The sequence below is a fragment of the Branchiostoma belcheri genome, unplaced genomic scaffold (assembly GCF_001625305.1).
Source record: "Branchiostoma belcheri isolate BF01 breed outbred unplaced genomic scaffold, Haploidv18h27 scaffold80, whole genome shotgun sequence".
In the NCBI taxonomy this organism is placed as follows: Eukaryota; Metazoa; Chordata; class Leptocardii; order Amphioxiformes; family Branchiostomatidae; genus Branchiostoma; species Branchiostoma belcheri.
The window spans coordinates 887,812-900,345 of record NW_017804465.1 but is presented as its reverse complement, the minus strand read 5'-3'; the positions used below and the strand labels follow the sequence as shown (position 1 = coordinate 900,345).

The window sequence follows — 12,534 nt, the reverse complement described above, 5'->3', positions numbered from 1 at the left end:
ACGCCACACCACGTCATGGAGTAGAATTGCAACACACCCGACCCTCTGGTCTATCCAAAATGCTCTTAACATAACTTTATCTACGCAGCAATACAATAGAGCGTTTAACTCATTTAAATTCATTACGGAAAAAGTAAGTAAGAAGACATGTAAAACCTAAAGCGGCCTTACTACAAGACTGTTTATAAACATAACTTCTACAAAACAAATACATAACTGATATATACGTATATTTTGTCCTTCCCTGTTAATCAGAAAATCAGAAGGAACATTCTTGAAATAATTGGAATTTATACTTTTTCTTTATGTCAGGGATAAAACGATTGGAATTTGGTAGCCTGTTTTCAAACCAACATAGTACTTTACATGTCTGTGTAAGAATATGTCTATGAATATATTACGACTATATATTTATTGATTTCAACTTTATTACCTTCGCCAAGAAGGTTATGTTTTCAGTAGCGTTTGTCTGTGTGTGTGTGGGTGTGTGTGTTTGTGTGTGTGTGGTTTAGCAAGATAACTCAAGAAGCAGTGGATGGATTGGAATGAAACTTGGTAGGTCGGTAGGTCTTCATGAGACCTAGAAATGATTAGATTTTGGGCCCCCTGGCGGCTTTCCTAGGTACTGCAGCTGAACTTCCGGTTTTGATATCTCATGTTCTGGACATGCTAGGGTCACGAATTTTAAATGGTAGATAGCTCTTGGGGTAGGGAAGAAGTGACATGAGTTTGGGTCCCCTAGCGCCTTGTTCTGGAACTGCAGGAGCATTTGTTGAAAAAAAATTGAAGGACGATAACTCAAGAACCGGTTGACGTATTGTCGTGATTTTTTGTATGTAGGTAGTTGAAGTGATGCTTTACATAATCAGATGGCAATTATGCAAATCAGGAGCTAATTTGCATAATCAATGAGGAAATTCTATAAATCTGCTTTGTTCGATAATAGAACTATGAAACACTTGTGACATCTACTTGAGAACGAGAAAAACATCTGAGGATATAGATTATGTAAATGAGGACCTAATTTGCATAATTAATGTCAAATTCTTATAATTCCATAGTTATAACTGCTGCACCCCGAATTTCATACTTGCCCCATTTGAAAGTTAAGTGAAGGTGAACATCAATAAACATAATTTATTCAAATCATGACCTCATTTGCATAATTTATGAGGAAGTGCTATAATAGCCTTTTTGTTATGATAAGGCTGTCATTGGATGGAGAATATGATCAACTGATATAATCCATGCAAATGAGGCTCTTATTTACAAAATCAATGATTAAAATTGTATAATTCGTCACCCGCAAGGGTTAACATCATTTGGCGAAGGTATGAGATCGTGGAACTCTTGTTCATTTGTATTTTGCCAGGCCTATACCTCGTCTCTCATGACCAGAAAAGCGACAACAAAGTAGATTTTACTTTTTCAGAAATAAACAAAGCCTTAAACAAACAAGGAACTCACACAAGCTAATTGGTACAGGATAGATGCGAACAAAATTTGGTTCAAAGGGCCAATCAAGCTTAATTTGTTAATAGTAATTTTGAAAATGCAGCAGAAACACGTGGAAATAATCATAACTAGCGTGCCATCTTACACAGAGAAACGTGGATGTTACAGACGTTAGAAACTAGTGGAGGTATATATGAATGGAAACTAACTTGCGAAGTGTATACATAATACTGTTCAAGCACGCCATACTACAGTGTTTACAGTGTCAACCCACTTGCCTACATACGGTTCTAGATATAGACAGCAAACATTAAGGCAAATTATTCAAAACAAAAAACGGGAAATAGAGATTTGAAGGCGAAGGATTTTGAATTATTACGATTACAGAGGCATAACATATAACAATATGTTTTAATGCAAACATATGGTAGTTTTGCATATTCATAGATTTTACAGAGCTTGATAACGCTTGAGTAGATGTATCTACTTATCTAATAGACATCAGGTGTTGAGAGAGAGCTCTCCATGGTGGATGAGGAACTCGCCGTGCTCGGGTACGGGGACCAGGAGGCAGTGGACAGCCGCCCGTACACGGCGTTAGGGTCCCGGAACCGGTGCAGCTCCGCGCCCTTCTTACCGAACTGGTAACTCAGCTCGTCGTCCATGGAAGCCTGGAATAAACGCAGAGATTTGAAAACAATAGATAAACGCATGGATGAAAAAATAGAGATACGTCGTTAAAAGTAAAGATTGCTTGTCCCTTCTATCTTTAAGATAAGATAAAGTTAAGGAAGAAGATTTGAGATACGTCGATAAAAACAGAGTTTGCTCCTCATAAGCCACGGTGTTTGGAGACTTTTAAGTGATTAGATAAAGCTATTGAAAAATAAACATTTGATCATTGATAGTAGAGCAATTAAACAGTTTGGTTTCTGTTTGCATACTCCCGCGTAGTAGTATCACTGCCATCTGTTTGAGTAAAAGGTTTCTTCATCTGATAACTTCGTCATTCATTCATTCATTCATTCATTCATTCATTCATTCACTTATTTCTTATATTCTAATTCTTCATTAATTCTACTTAATAATACGTTTTACTTTTAATCACTCTTATTCATTCATTCTTTCTTTCATTCTACTTACGCTGCATGTTGCCTGAATTGTTCCTTTCTTTCCTTCATTCATCACACGTACGTTGTCCGTTCATTTTATCACTCACTCATTCCCTCCTTCCTTCATTCATTAATTCTACATACGCTGTAGATGTTGGTCTCGAAAGACTCCACGACCGGCGAGACGACGTTCTTACGGATGGGAGTGGGCGGGCGATTCATTCATTCATTCATCCATCCATTCATTCATTCTTTCATTCATTCACTCATTCTTTCATTCTACTTACGCTGTAGATGTTGGTCTCGAAAGACTCCACGACCGGCGAGACGACGTTCTTGCGGATGGGAGTGGGCGGGCGGTCCGTCTTCCTCTTCAGGAAGAACATGAGCAGCGCCCCGAGTCCGGCCAGCGCCGCCAGGGCCACCGGGATGCCCACACCCATCCCTACCTTGTCTGTGGAGGACAGCTGTCCTGTAGCCGCCTCGGGATCATACTGTTGTAATGTATCAAATCAAATCAAATCATCTTTATTGCTCAACAACTGTAACTGGTACAATGTATGGCAAAGAAGAAGCAAGGGTACATACACAATCTAATATTAAAGTATAATTCTAACGAGCTAGTCCATAATCTATTGTGTTTTCTTAGGAAGAGTATTATTACATTCTATAATTCAGGTGATATATCAGCTATTTACAATATGGTGTCGCTTTTGAATTGATTCAGAAATGAATTTTCCAACATACACTGATATCTGAGTAGGGCATGAAAGGAGCATATTAAAGATATCTGATTTTGAGTGAGGTAGCATAACATTATGAATGACGACCTTTACTGCACATTTTTGCCATACCAGTAAAATAAGATAAAGAAACCAACAATTTGTATCGAACGATCAAAAGTCTCCGTTTCGAAACAGGCTGAGGATCTAGGAGGCTTACCGTAAGAGGGATGCTTTCCACAGATTGGTTTGCTGGGCAGACACAGCAGCCTTCCGGTAAAAACCCAACTACACCCGGTCCCTGCGTCAAGCAAAGAGCGTTTGTAGGGCGTCGATAAATGTTAGACATCAAGGTAATGATGGCATACTCAAGAAAACTGTTACTCGAGCAACTGGATGCGGTTGCCTAAATAACCATTTTCTAATCTTAGGAATATATACACGGACAATGAGGTTTAGTGTAAAAGACCTAACCTGTCGACAGCAACATGCTGTTGCACCTGTTTATTTTGAAAGCAAGTTATGCAAAAATGTAAGCTCAACTAGATCAATGTTCGCATGTTACTTACATCGGCAATAAATATTAAACTCATACCGGCAGAATAATGCCGCCACCGTTGTTGTTGATACCGCCTGGCCCTTGGCCGCCGGGGTTGCTCGTTGGTAAGGCTAGTATTGGAGCTATATTTTGGCCACCTGTTGTAATGCCGTTGTTTGGTGCTGTACCGTAGGTAGTTGTTGTAGTGGGGGTAGAGGGTGGCGTGCTCGATGGCACACAGATACTGTCAAAGGTCCCTCTTGCGCTGACACCAGTGCTTTTGCCGGGCCATACCTGGTTCTAAAATGTATTCATTATGAATTAAAGACTTAACTTTTCATCCAACACTGAAATGACTTGTGACTTGTGACCCCAAATTCAGGAGTCAGTCAAAAATGTGTATTAAGTCACAAGCCATTCCAGTGTTGGAAGAAAAAGTTGAGTCTTTAATTAACAATGACCTGTGCTAACACAGATATACTTTCATGGTAAAAATATTCATCTTATAGCCGACTACTTATGGTTTCATAGTCGGTTCGTACTATTTTATTGATGAGCGTGTTGATACAATTTCCTACAGGCTATTAACTAGGTAGCAGCAAATATGAATTGATATGTACTTATTACAAATGTATAATTACAAAATCAAGTTTCTGTGAATACAAACATCTCTCCCATCAATTGCAATAGAAACAATTAGGTCAGTCCTTTCTGCATCGGAATTTCAACAATGTTTCACGACTTACGGGTTTTAGATTCAGCAGTATTCCTCCGTTTTGGGCTTGGGCATCCTCGAGTTTCTGAACTTCCACTGCCAGGTCGTCGCTGCTGTCGACATCCTTTGATATAGAGAACTCGATGTAGTCCTGTAAGTAAATACATATTTGTTTAGAGACGGGGGACGCAATGGGCGCCCTGCACACTGCAAGAAAGTTGGATTTACCAATGGTAATAAGTGAAGGTAAATTTGGACAATGTTTACTTTACAAACAGTACCGGACTTAATAATGTTAGGGAATCTCTATTTGTATATGTATTGGTATAGTCGGTATAACCCCCTTCGGTGTAACACACCGGCTTCTGTATCTGTGTTGCTGGTATAACTGCCCTTAGACGTAATACACCAGCTTCTGTATCTGTATAGCCGGTATAATCGGCCTTTGGCGTATTATTATATATTCGGCGTATTAAACACACCAGCTTCGCAGGCATGCGGCTCGGTAACTGTTAGCTATGTATATTCCACCGAACGACTTATTACACTCAATCTTTGCACATTTAATTGCAGCAGCACGAGTTGCTTTCTAGTTTGCTTGGAAAATAAAAGTGAAGCGTGGCAATTTCATGCGCTTCTGAATTAGCAAGTCCGAAAAGTCCTGTGCTCATTACAAAGTGACATTTTAGTCGCCCAATGGTCTATCAACGGTCTCCATCCAATCGAAAGGAACCAATGGTCAACCCACCTGGCCTCTGTCAAGCATCTTACTGGATACCACGTACTGCTGGGATATGCCGGCGTTGGTCAGTGCAGTTTTTAGTGCGGGATGAAGCCTGCTCTCGGACACGGAATGCTGGCCGACCAGGTTCGCAAAGTTCACACCGGTGAATTCTAATTTTACGACCATACTGTTTAAAACGAAAAAAACATATCTCTTAATTGGAGTGATTTTAATTTTTGACAAACATACACACATTTCCCTCCAGTTTACTGATATTAGAGCTTGAAAAAAAGAAACCCAGTTGGATTTTTAAGGTAAGGGAATTATTCCTTCCTTCCCCCATACGTATCTTACTTTCACTAGGCTTAAACTTGGGTTTGTAACAATGAGCTTTTCATACCAACTACAAAGTTTAAAGCCACTCTATGTAGTTTTTTGACAATACAAAAAGTATATTTTTCATTCTTTTCTTTACATAGTACATTGACTTAACCCTTTAGTATTCCAAAATTATACTCCGCAACAAAAAATACAACATCTTTGCTCCTTATAAGCTTAGAAAACTGTGAATGATCTTCTATTCAACCTCTGGCCACACCAGGCCACACCGTACATATGGTATTGCCCACTGCCAGTGGTTTGACCTACATCCCAGTGGGGTGTCAGTTGATAGCTTACCAGTTTCTGAAATACCTAACCGTTTACCAGATTTTTTATCTCTTTTGAAGGGATAATGACCACAGTTTATTCATGCCCAACAAAATACGCCAAGTTGATAATTATATTCCACCTCATGTGAAAGATATGAGTGTTTTTCTAAGGAGGCTATATCTTGTCACATGTGCCCCTGTCAATCAAGCCTGGCATGCCCGGGCCAATTAGTCACCCTAGGGGGCAACCCCTGTATGTTGTTGTTGTTGTCCTCAGAGCAAACCGGTGGCACCGGGTACTGAGCAAGGACTGTTTGAACGGACAAAATATACGTAAAAATGTGAAATAATGACACAAATGTGTTGAAAAGTGATAGTAACTGTTAATAACACTGAAATTCAGTATAATCAGAATATTCCAAATTTTTGCGCAAAAAACTACATAGAGTGCCTTTAAAAAACGATATAGTGTAATTGTAATATACAAACGGGGTATGTCAGTAGTAAAAGGTTTCTAATATATTGCGATGCAACTCATTGAAACGTAAAAGCATGTAATGTCGTTATTAGATATTCAAAGTTTATGATTAGCCACAGGTAAATGTGATTTTGCTATGTATGCCATAACTTACTCTGTGAAATCATCGGGGTTGCGAGTTCTGAAAAGATCAGGATTGATCAAATCTCCCACAGTGAAGTTAGCCGCCAGTTCGAAAGCGTCCCGAATTTTGAGTTCGAACTCCGGCAGAAAGCGATCCTGCATGGTGCCCTGGAGCTCGAAGTAGATTCCAGACTGGGGAAATACGAGCAGTTGAGAGATATAGATTATGATTTCCAATCAGATCCTAAGATGGCAAGGCAATATCCATTGGCCAACGAAGCTAAAGAGCTGTCCTTTGTCTAAAGGACACTGCCTTGCCACCGATCTGCTTGGAGAATATTCCTGTGTATCATGAACATGTTATTCAGTGCGTTGTTTGACCGCTTCATGATCCCTAAATTGTTGTTTTGTGCACCTAGTATCCTTTATCTCTTATAGCGTTGTTCTAGTTATAATTAAGACCAACAAGCAAAAAGCTGCAACATGTCGTCGATAGAACGATACAAAATATTATGGATAACCATCTATTGCGTTTTGGTTGAATGACGAGATGTTGGTGACATACTTGTGTATACTTGTAGATGTTCATCCATTCATCCATTAATTAATTCATTCATTCATTCATCCATCCATCCATTTATTCATTAGCTACATTTATGCAAGACACCATCAGTTTATAAAGTGACCGATTCCTCAATATGCAATATTTTACATCTGGGCCACTCACGTCAGTAATGGTGACGTTCCTGATAATCTTGTCTGTTGTTGAACCCATGATGTTTGCCAGCTCAAGTCTGAACTGGGCCACCAGCTGCTGACGCTGGATGTCGTTCAGGTCTCGTGTTTGGTCACAGGGGATGAAGGCGAAGTGCTCCGCCCTAGATAGTATAATGTCCATGAATGATAAACATCCAGGTAAGGATATGCTACTTACGCTTCTAGCTAGATAGAACTGTCAGACAAAAGTAGTGGATGCTACATGAAATCTTTTATAGAAAGATGAATGAGCCGTTCTCAAAGTCCATTATTCTTTATTGCTTAGGTAATTGGCCCTGTCTCTGTTACACGATTGGAAATTGATGCTTGTAAGTTGCCATGAATACGGTACATCCTGCATTAAAACTGTAAAGTAGTCTACATACCATTCTACCAGATAACAGTTGTCTCCACATCCGGGACCTTCGTTTAGTGTGCACCAACCACAGCTTGGCACAGCGACGCATTCGTTTTCGGAAGGACTGTCAAACAGATGATTCGCAATCAATTAGAAATAAATGTCATATCTACACTGATTCAACATTCAGGTTATTATTTGTACATATAAAATAACATAGAATATTAACATGATGTAGACTAAGCACAGACTTACATTGTCGAGCAGTTGTATTGACAAATACTGTAGAAGCCGAGTTCATAGGAAATATCCAATGGCCTAACGCAAGTTCCTGAAATGTCGACACAAACTGTTTCTTTGTGAAGGCTTCTGCGATGTCAGCCATGGTGATGTCTTTACGTGCGGGGTCCTTGTTAACGGTAAACGGTATGACATGCTGTGGAGAGAAAGGGGGGGTCCGTTATTTACACAATCTAACACAGGGCTGATTTCGTGGGCGGTCAGTGATTTGGTTCATTCTTTTATATATGTTAAGGGGGATTTCGTATACATGCAACACGTGTTTTTTCGTTTAAAAACAACCCATTATCGTAATTAGGAAGATATTGATAGAAAATGTAGGTCATGTTACTTAATCTCGCTTCGATACGAATAAAATTGAGATTTATTTTTCAACGTACGTCAACATTGTTGGATAAAGTTGAAAGTATGATGTACCTCCTCTGCCCAGATATTGGCCACTGTTGGCTTCAGCTCTGGCGGCAGCGAGACATCTGGCACCCTTCCGACCATAGCCCGAACGGCATCTTCGAGATTCCGTCTCTGGTCCAGAGAGCTTGATAGCATGGCCGTAAAGTCATAGGCGGGATCAAACCGGAGGAAGAACTTGATGCTGTAAAATGCGAAGCGAACACGACTGTACCGATACCATAGAAACTAAATCATGCTCAAAATATAACATTTCTCATAACGATGGAGTTCACTTTAGAAGGACCACAAAGACTAGCGCTGGACAAAAGCAAGTGGAAAGCAGTGATGGTCGACAGATGGGATCGGCGACGACAATGATAATGAACCTGTGCTGCATTAGGCGTAAATTCGTCAGGACACTTCAACTACTAGTATTTGATGCCAAGGACGAAACGCACGCAAACTCTCCCCAAACCTGCGCCACCCAAAACAATATTTCCGTCCCGGAAGTACATGTAATAGAATATTAGCTTACTCTGTATAGTCAGTTGGGTCCCAGGCCGGGTACCGGTTTCCGCCATGACTGATGGTGACTCCAGCCCAGTTGGAGAAGTTGCGGAGGAAGCTGATCATCTCAGGTGTGATCTGCTGCTTCATGCTGCTTTTCAGGGAGAATGAGATGGTGCGCTGCAGTAGAAACATTAATATGCTGTCAGAAATTATGCATTTATTGTCATGATGCGATACTTCTAATATTACATTCGTAACTTATATGTAGAAATATAAAGTGGAAACAAAAATACAACGAATCAATAAGTATTGGTAGCTCTCAGTTCCAAGTACGCTTTACTTTAGAAACTTAACGTGTCCATCTTTCGTTATTTACGGATAGGTTTAAGGAATGTTAAAGGAATTCCCACTGTCAATCCAAGTGCGTGCATGGGTGTGCGTGAGAATGTTAACTTTTAACTTAAATCAAGGCATAGCATAGCATAACATACTACTATGCACATTTACTCCATTTGTTACGGGACGAATACTTACATTTGTGATGGTGATATTGAGCAGGTTCCTGGAAGTGTTGAACCCGCCAAAGTTGGCACTCAGGACTCTGCGAACTTCCTCGCGGAAACTCTCCAGGATTCCCTGTTCTGCCTGATCGTCCAGCACCTCAGGTAGGCAGGGGAAATACGCACTCAGCTTCTCTTGCCTTGTGAAAGAAAAGCAAAACAAAATTACTTGTCATGCACTGCTTGCAAACCCACAGTTTTTGTACATATTCTGCATGTTCATGAAGCTGTTTTAATTTTAGGGGAATCGCAACGCCGTGTCTCATTTTTTTCACATTTACTGAGCGTTGATACACCATTATACTATAAAATTCAATATGAACATAGCTAATAACATTAGGTACTCATTTATTAATGAAAGCTTAATCTAAATGACGTTAATGGTAAAGGTACGATGAATGGTAAAGTTATGCCATATGGACCTTTAATGGAAAAGCCCGTCCTTCTTATGGATTTAAACAAAAAAATATTAAATGATGTACGAGCCCACTCTTTTAACAATTTTATGATATCATAAAACTTACGTTTCTTCTTGCAGCAGGCAGTCAGACCCGCAGTGTGGCGTACCTTCAAACACGCACCATTGGCAGCCGATGTTGGCACCGCAAGCTAGTTCATCTCTGCACGTCGTCAATGAGGATGATAGAAAAAAATATCAAAACCATTTTCCAGGATTCGTCAGACCGGAGTGCTTGGGAAACTCTGGTTCTAATAGACAATTTGATCTCTAAAACGGTGATATTATAGCTAGACGTCAGTAAGTATTGTATATATATCTATATCTATATATCTATCCATATCTATCTCTCTCTCTCTCTCTCTCTCCAGAGATAGATAGATAGATAGATAGATAGATAGATAGATATACAGATATATATATAATATATATATATATATATATATATAGAGAGAGAGAGAGAGAGAGAGAGAGAGAGAGAGAGAGAGAGAGAGAGAGAGAGAGATAGATGGATAGATAGATAGATAGATATACAGATATATATAATATATATATATATATATAGAGATATATAGATAGATAGATAGATAGATAGATAGATAGATAGATAGATAGATAGATAGATAGATAGATATATTTATACGCATTATGAGACCCGTCCGATAAACGATTTCAAATGATTTCTAACCTTGGTTCGCAGACAGGGGGGCAGAAGTCACAGGTCTCGGTCTCCTTATAAGTCACCGCTTGAACCTGGAAGCCTCCGGCGTGGATGACGAAGTTTCCGATGTTGTTCACCAGCTTTATTGCCTCTCCACCTAGAGCCTGCACGTTATCTAGCGGGACGCTGATACTGAATGTGCAGTAATTCTGTCAAAAGAACGGCATTCAGAAATGGTATGATGCATAGTATACAACAATGTGGACTTTATACTTCTACGTCTTATATGTACAGCCAACTGGTCAAAACTTTCATTTCAGTAGTAGTAGTAGTAGTAGTAAGCCTTTATTTAAACTCGAAAGCTTGTTCGGTACATACATATGACCTCTTTTCAACAAGGTCGAGGGTTTTCAATACTTACACTTTGTATCCATATGTTCTCCACGTTCAGAGTGGCGACAGACGAAGATCCGAGCGAGGTGCTGACAAAGTTGATGATGTCTTGCTCCAATATGTCACGAATGGTGAAGTTCGACTCAAGGATGGCGTCGAAATCGATGTCCATTCCGTTCTGGTCTTCGAAGCTGATCTCAAACTTGACACTGAAACAAAGTAGTGCCTAATGTTTTAATTGGTGCTTGTTTAAAAGCAACATCCGTTCGTGGTTTTTGAGGTGGCAAATAATCCCTTAAGAAGGTGCTACTAGTTAACGTTGTTGATGGATTAATATGATCATTAGGATGTTGCAAGTGTTACAAAAGACATTAATTACTAGGCCACTGGCGCCACTTTTCAGCTAAAACATACGGAATTTTTTTTTGCTCATAGCAGTGTTATATTTCCTCGTTAAAGTATTATGGAAATGAAACTTAACTTTGGTAGAAATGATATAAAAATTCTAAGGAGACGTCCAGGCACTTACGTGTTGTTGAACTCGTCTTCAGGATTTGCCGCCCGGTACTCGACGTACTGCCCATCCAGGTTATGGCCTATGGTGAATAGTTCGTCCCACGATAGAATATCCCGGATGGCACTCTGCAGGCCGGTCAGGTTATGGTATTCCATTGTACTCTGGATCCTAAAGTCGATCGTATCCTGTAAGCAAAGTAAGATGGAGGTCAATTTTGATAGTCTTGGTATAAAAAGTCTCCAAGAAATACCAATCTGAACAGCTCTTCACAAATGTTCGATAACTTCACAAATTATTGAAAAGCAACGGAAATAAAGTTAAGCTATCATGTTATGAAGCTCTAATTTTATTTCAAAGTTTTCTCACTGTATAAAATGGGAGCTCAGTATGCCACATATGTACAAATTTACGACAGCAGAACATACAGCTTTTATAGATGCTAAGTTGAAAACTCCAGACAAAAATACCCCATTGCCACCTCCGCCCTTGGTAATCCACAATGCACTGCTTTCCAACTGCAATAAAACATACTCCCATATACATGAAGGCAAATGTTAAAGTTTAGAAGGAAACTTACTCTTCCAACTTGCACAGCGTGGATGACTTTATCAGGTACCGTAAAGCCCCTTTTTTGCAGAGCAGCGCGCAAAGCAGCCAGGAAATGGTCCGTCACTTCCTGCTGCATCTGGGCGGAGGAGTTCAGGTGGACGGGGACGAACAGGCAGGGGAAGAACGCCGACATGTTTATGCTGAAAAACAAACGAAGATTTCACATTGCAGTGTCAACAGAATTCGAAGCACTGCATCAATAAGTCCCAGTAGCCATCTCTCTATTCCTCTTTCTCTATCTTTGTATCTTTCTCTCTGTTATGCATATCTTATGAAGAAGGAAAAAGATGCTTGGACAGTCCCGGACCAAGGGCATCGTCTACTGAGACGAAAGGAGGACGATGATGATAATGATGGCATATCTTACGTATAAATTTCTTTTATATATATCAAATTATATCTATCTATATACCTCTGTACCTACCTGTCTATCTATCTATTCGCCATAATCTCAGCTTTTGGAGTGTTCTTCCTATTTTACTTTACTAGACGGTTTGAGATGTGCT

General features: G+C 39.8%; 1 protein-coding gene across 1 annotated transcript in view; it reads right to left on the bottom strand.

Moving 5' to 3' along the window:
* Positions 1–1,647: 1,647 nt before the first annotated feature.
* The window catches only part of LOC109486509, a 30,674-nt gene continuing 19,787 nt past the window's right edge, over positions 1,648–12,534 (bottom strand). Inside the window, 19 exon segments of the mRNA XM_019790346.1 lie at positions 1,648–2,126; positions 2,855–3,061; positions 3,510–3,590; positions 3,885–4,127; positions 4,574–4,693; positions 5,291–5,453; positions 6,549–6,709; positions 7,245–7,395; positions 7,660–7,755; positions 7,887–7,992; positions 7,995–8,067; positions 8,349–8,523; positions 8,857–9,008; positions 9,366–9,531; positions 9,916–10,011; positions 10,537–10,718; positions 10,931–11,111; positions 11,432–11,604; positions 11,997–12,168. Coding sequence (XP_019645905.1) covers positions 1,947–2,126; positions 2,855–3,061; positions 3,510–3,590; positions 3,885–4,127; positions 4,574–4,693; positions 5,291–5,453; positions 6,549–6,709; positions 7,245–7,395; positions 7,660–7,755; positions 7,887–7,992; positions 7,995–8,067; positions 8,349–8,523; positions 8,857–9,008; positions 9,366–9,531; positions 9,916–10,011; positions 10,537–10,718; positions 10,931–11,111; positions 11,432–11,604; positions 11,997–12,168 — 2,878 coding nt within the window. The 3' untranslated portion in view covers positions 1,648–1,946.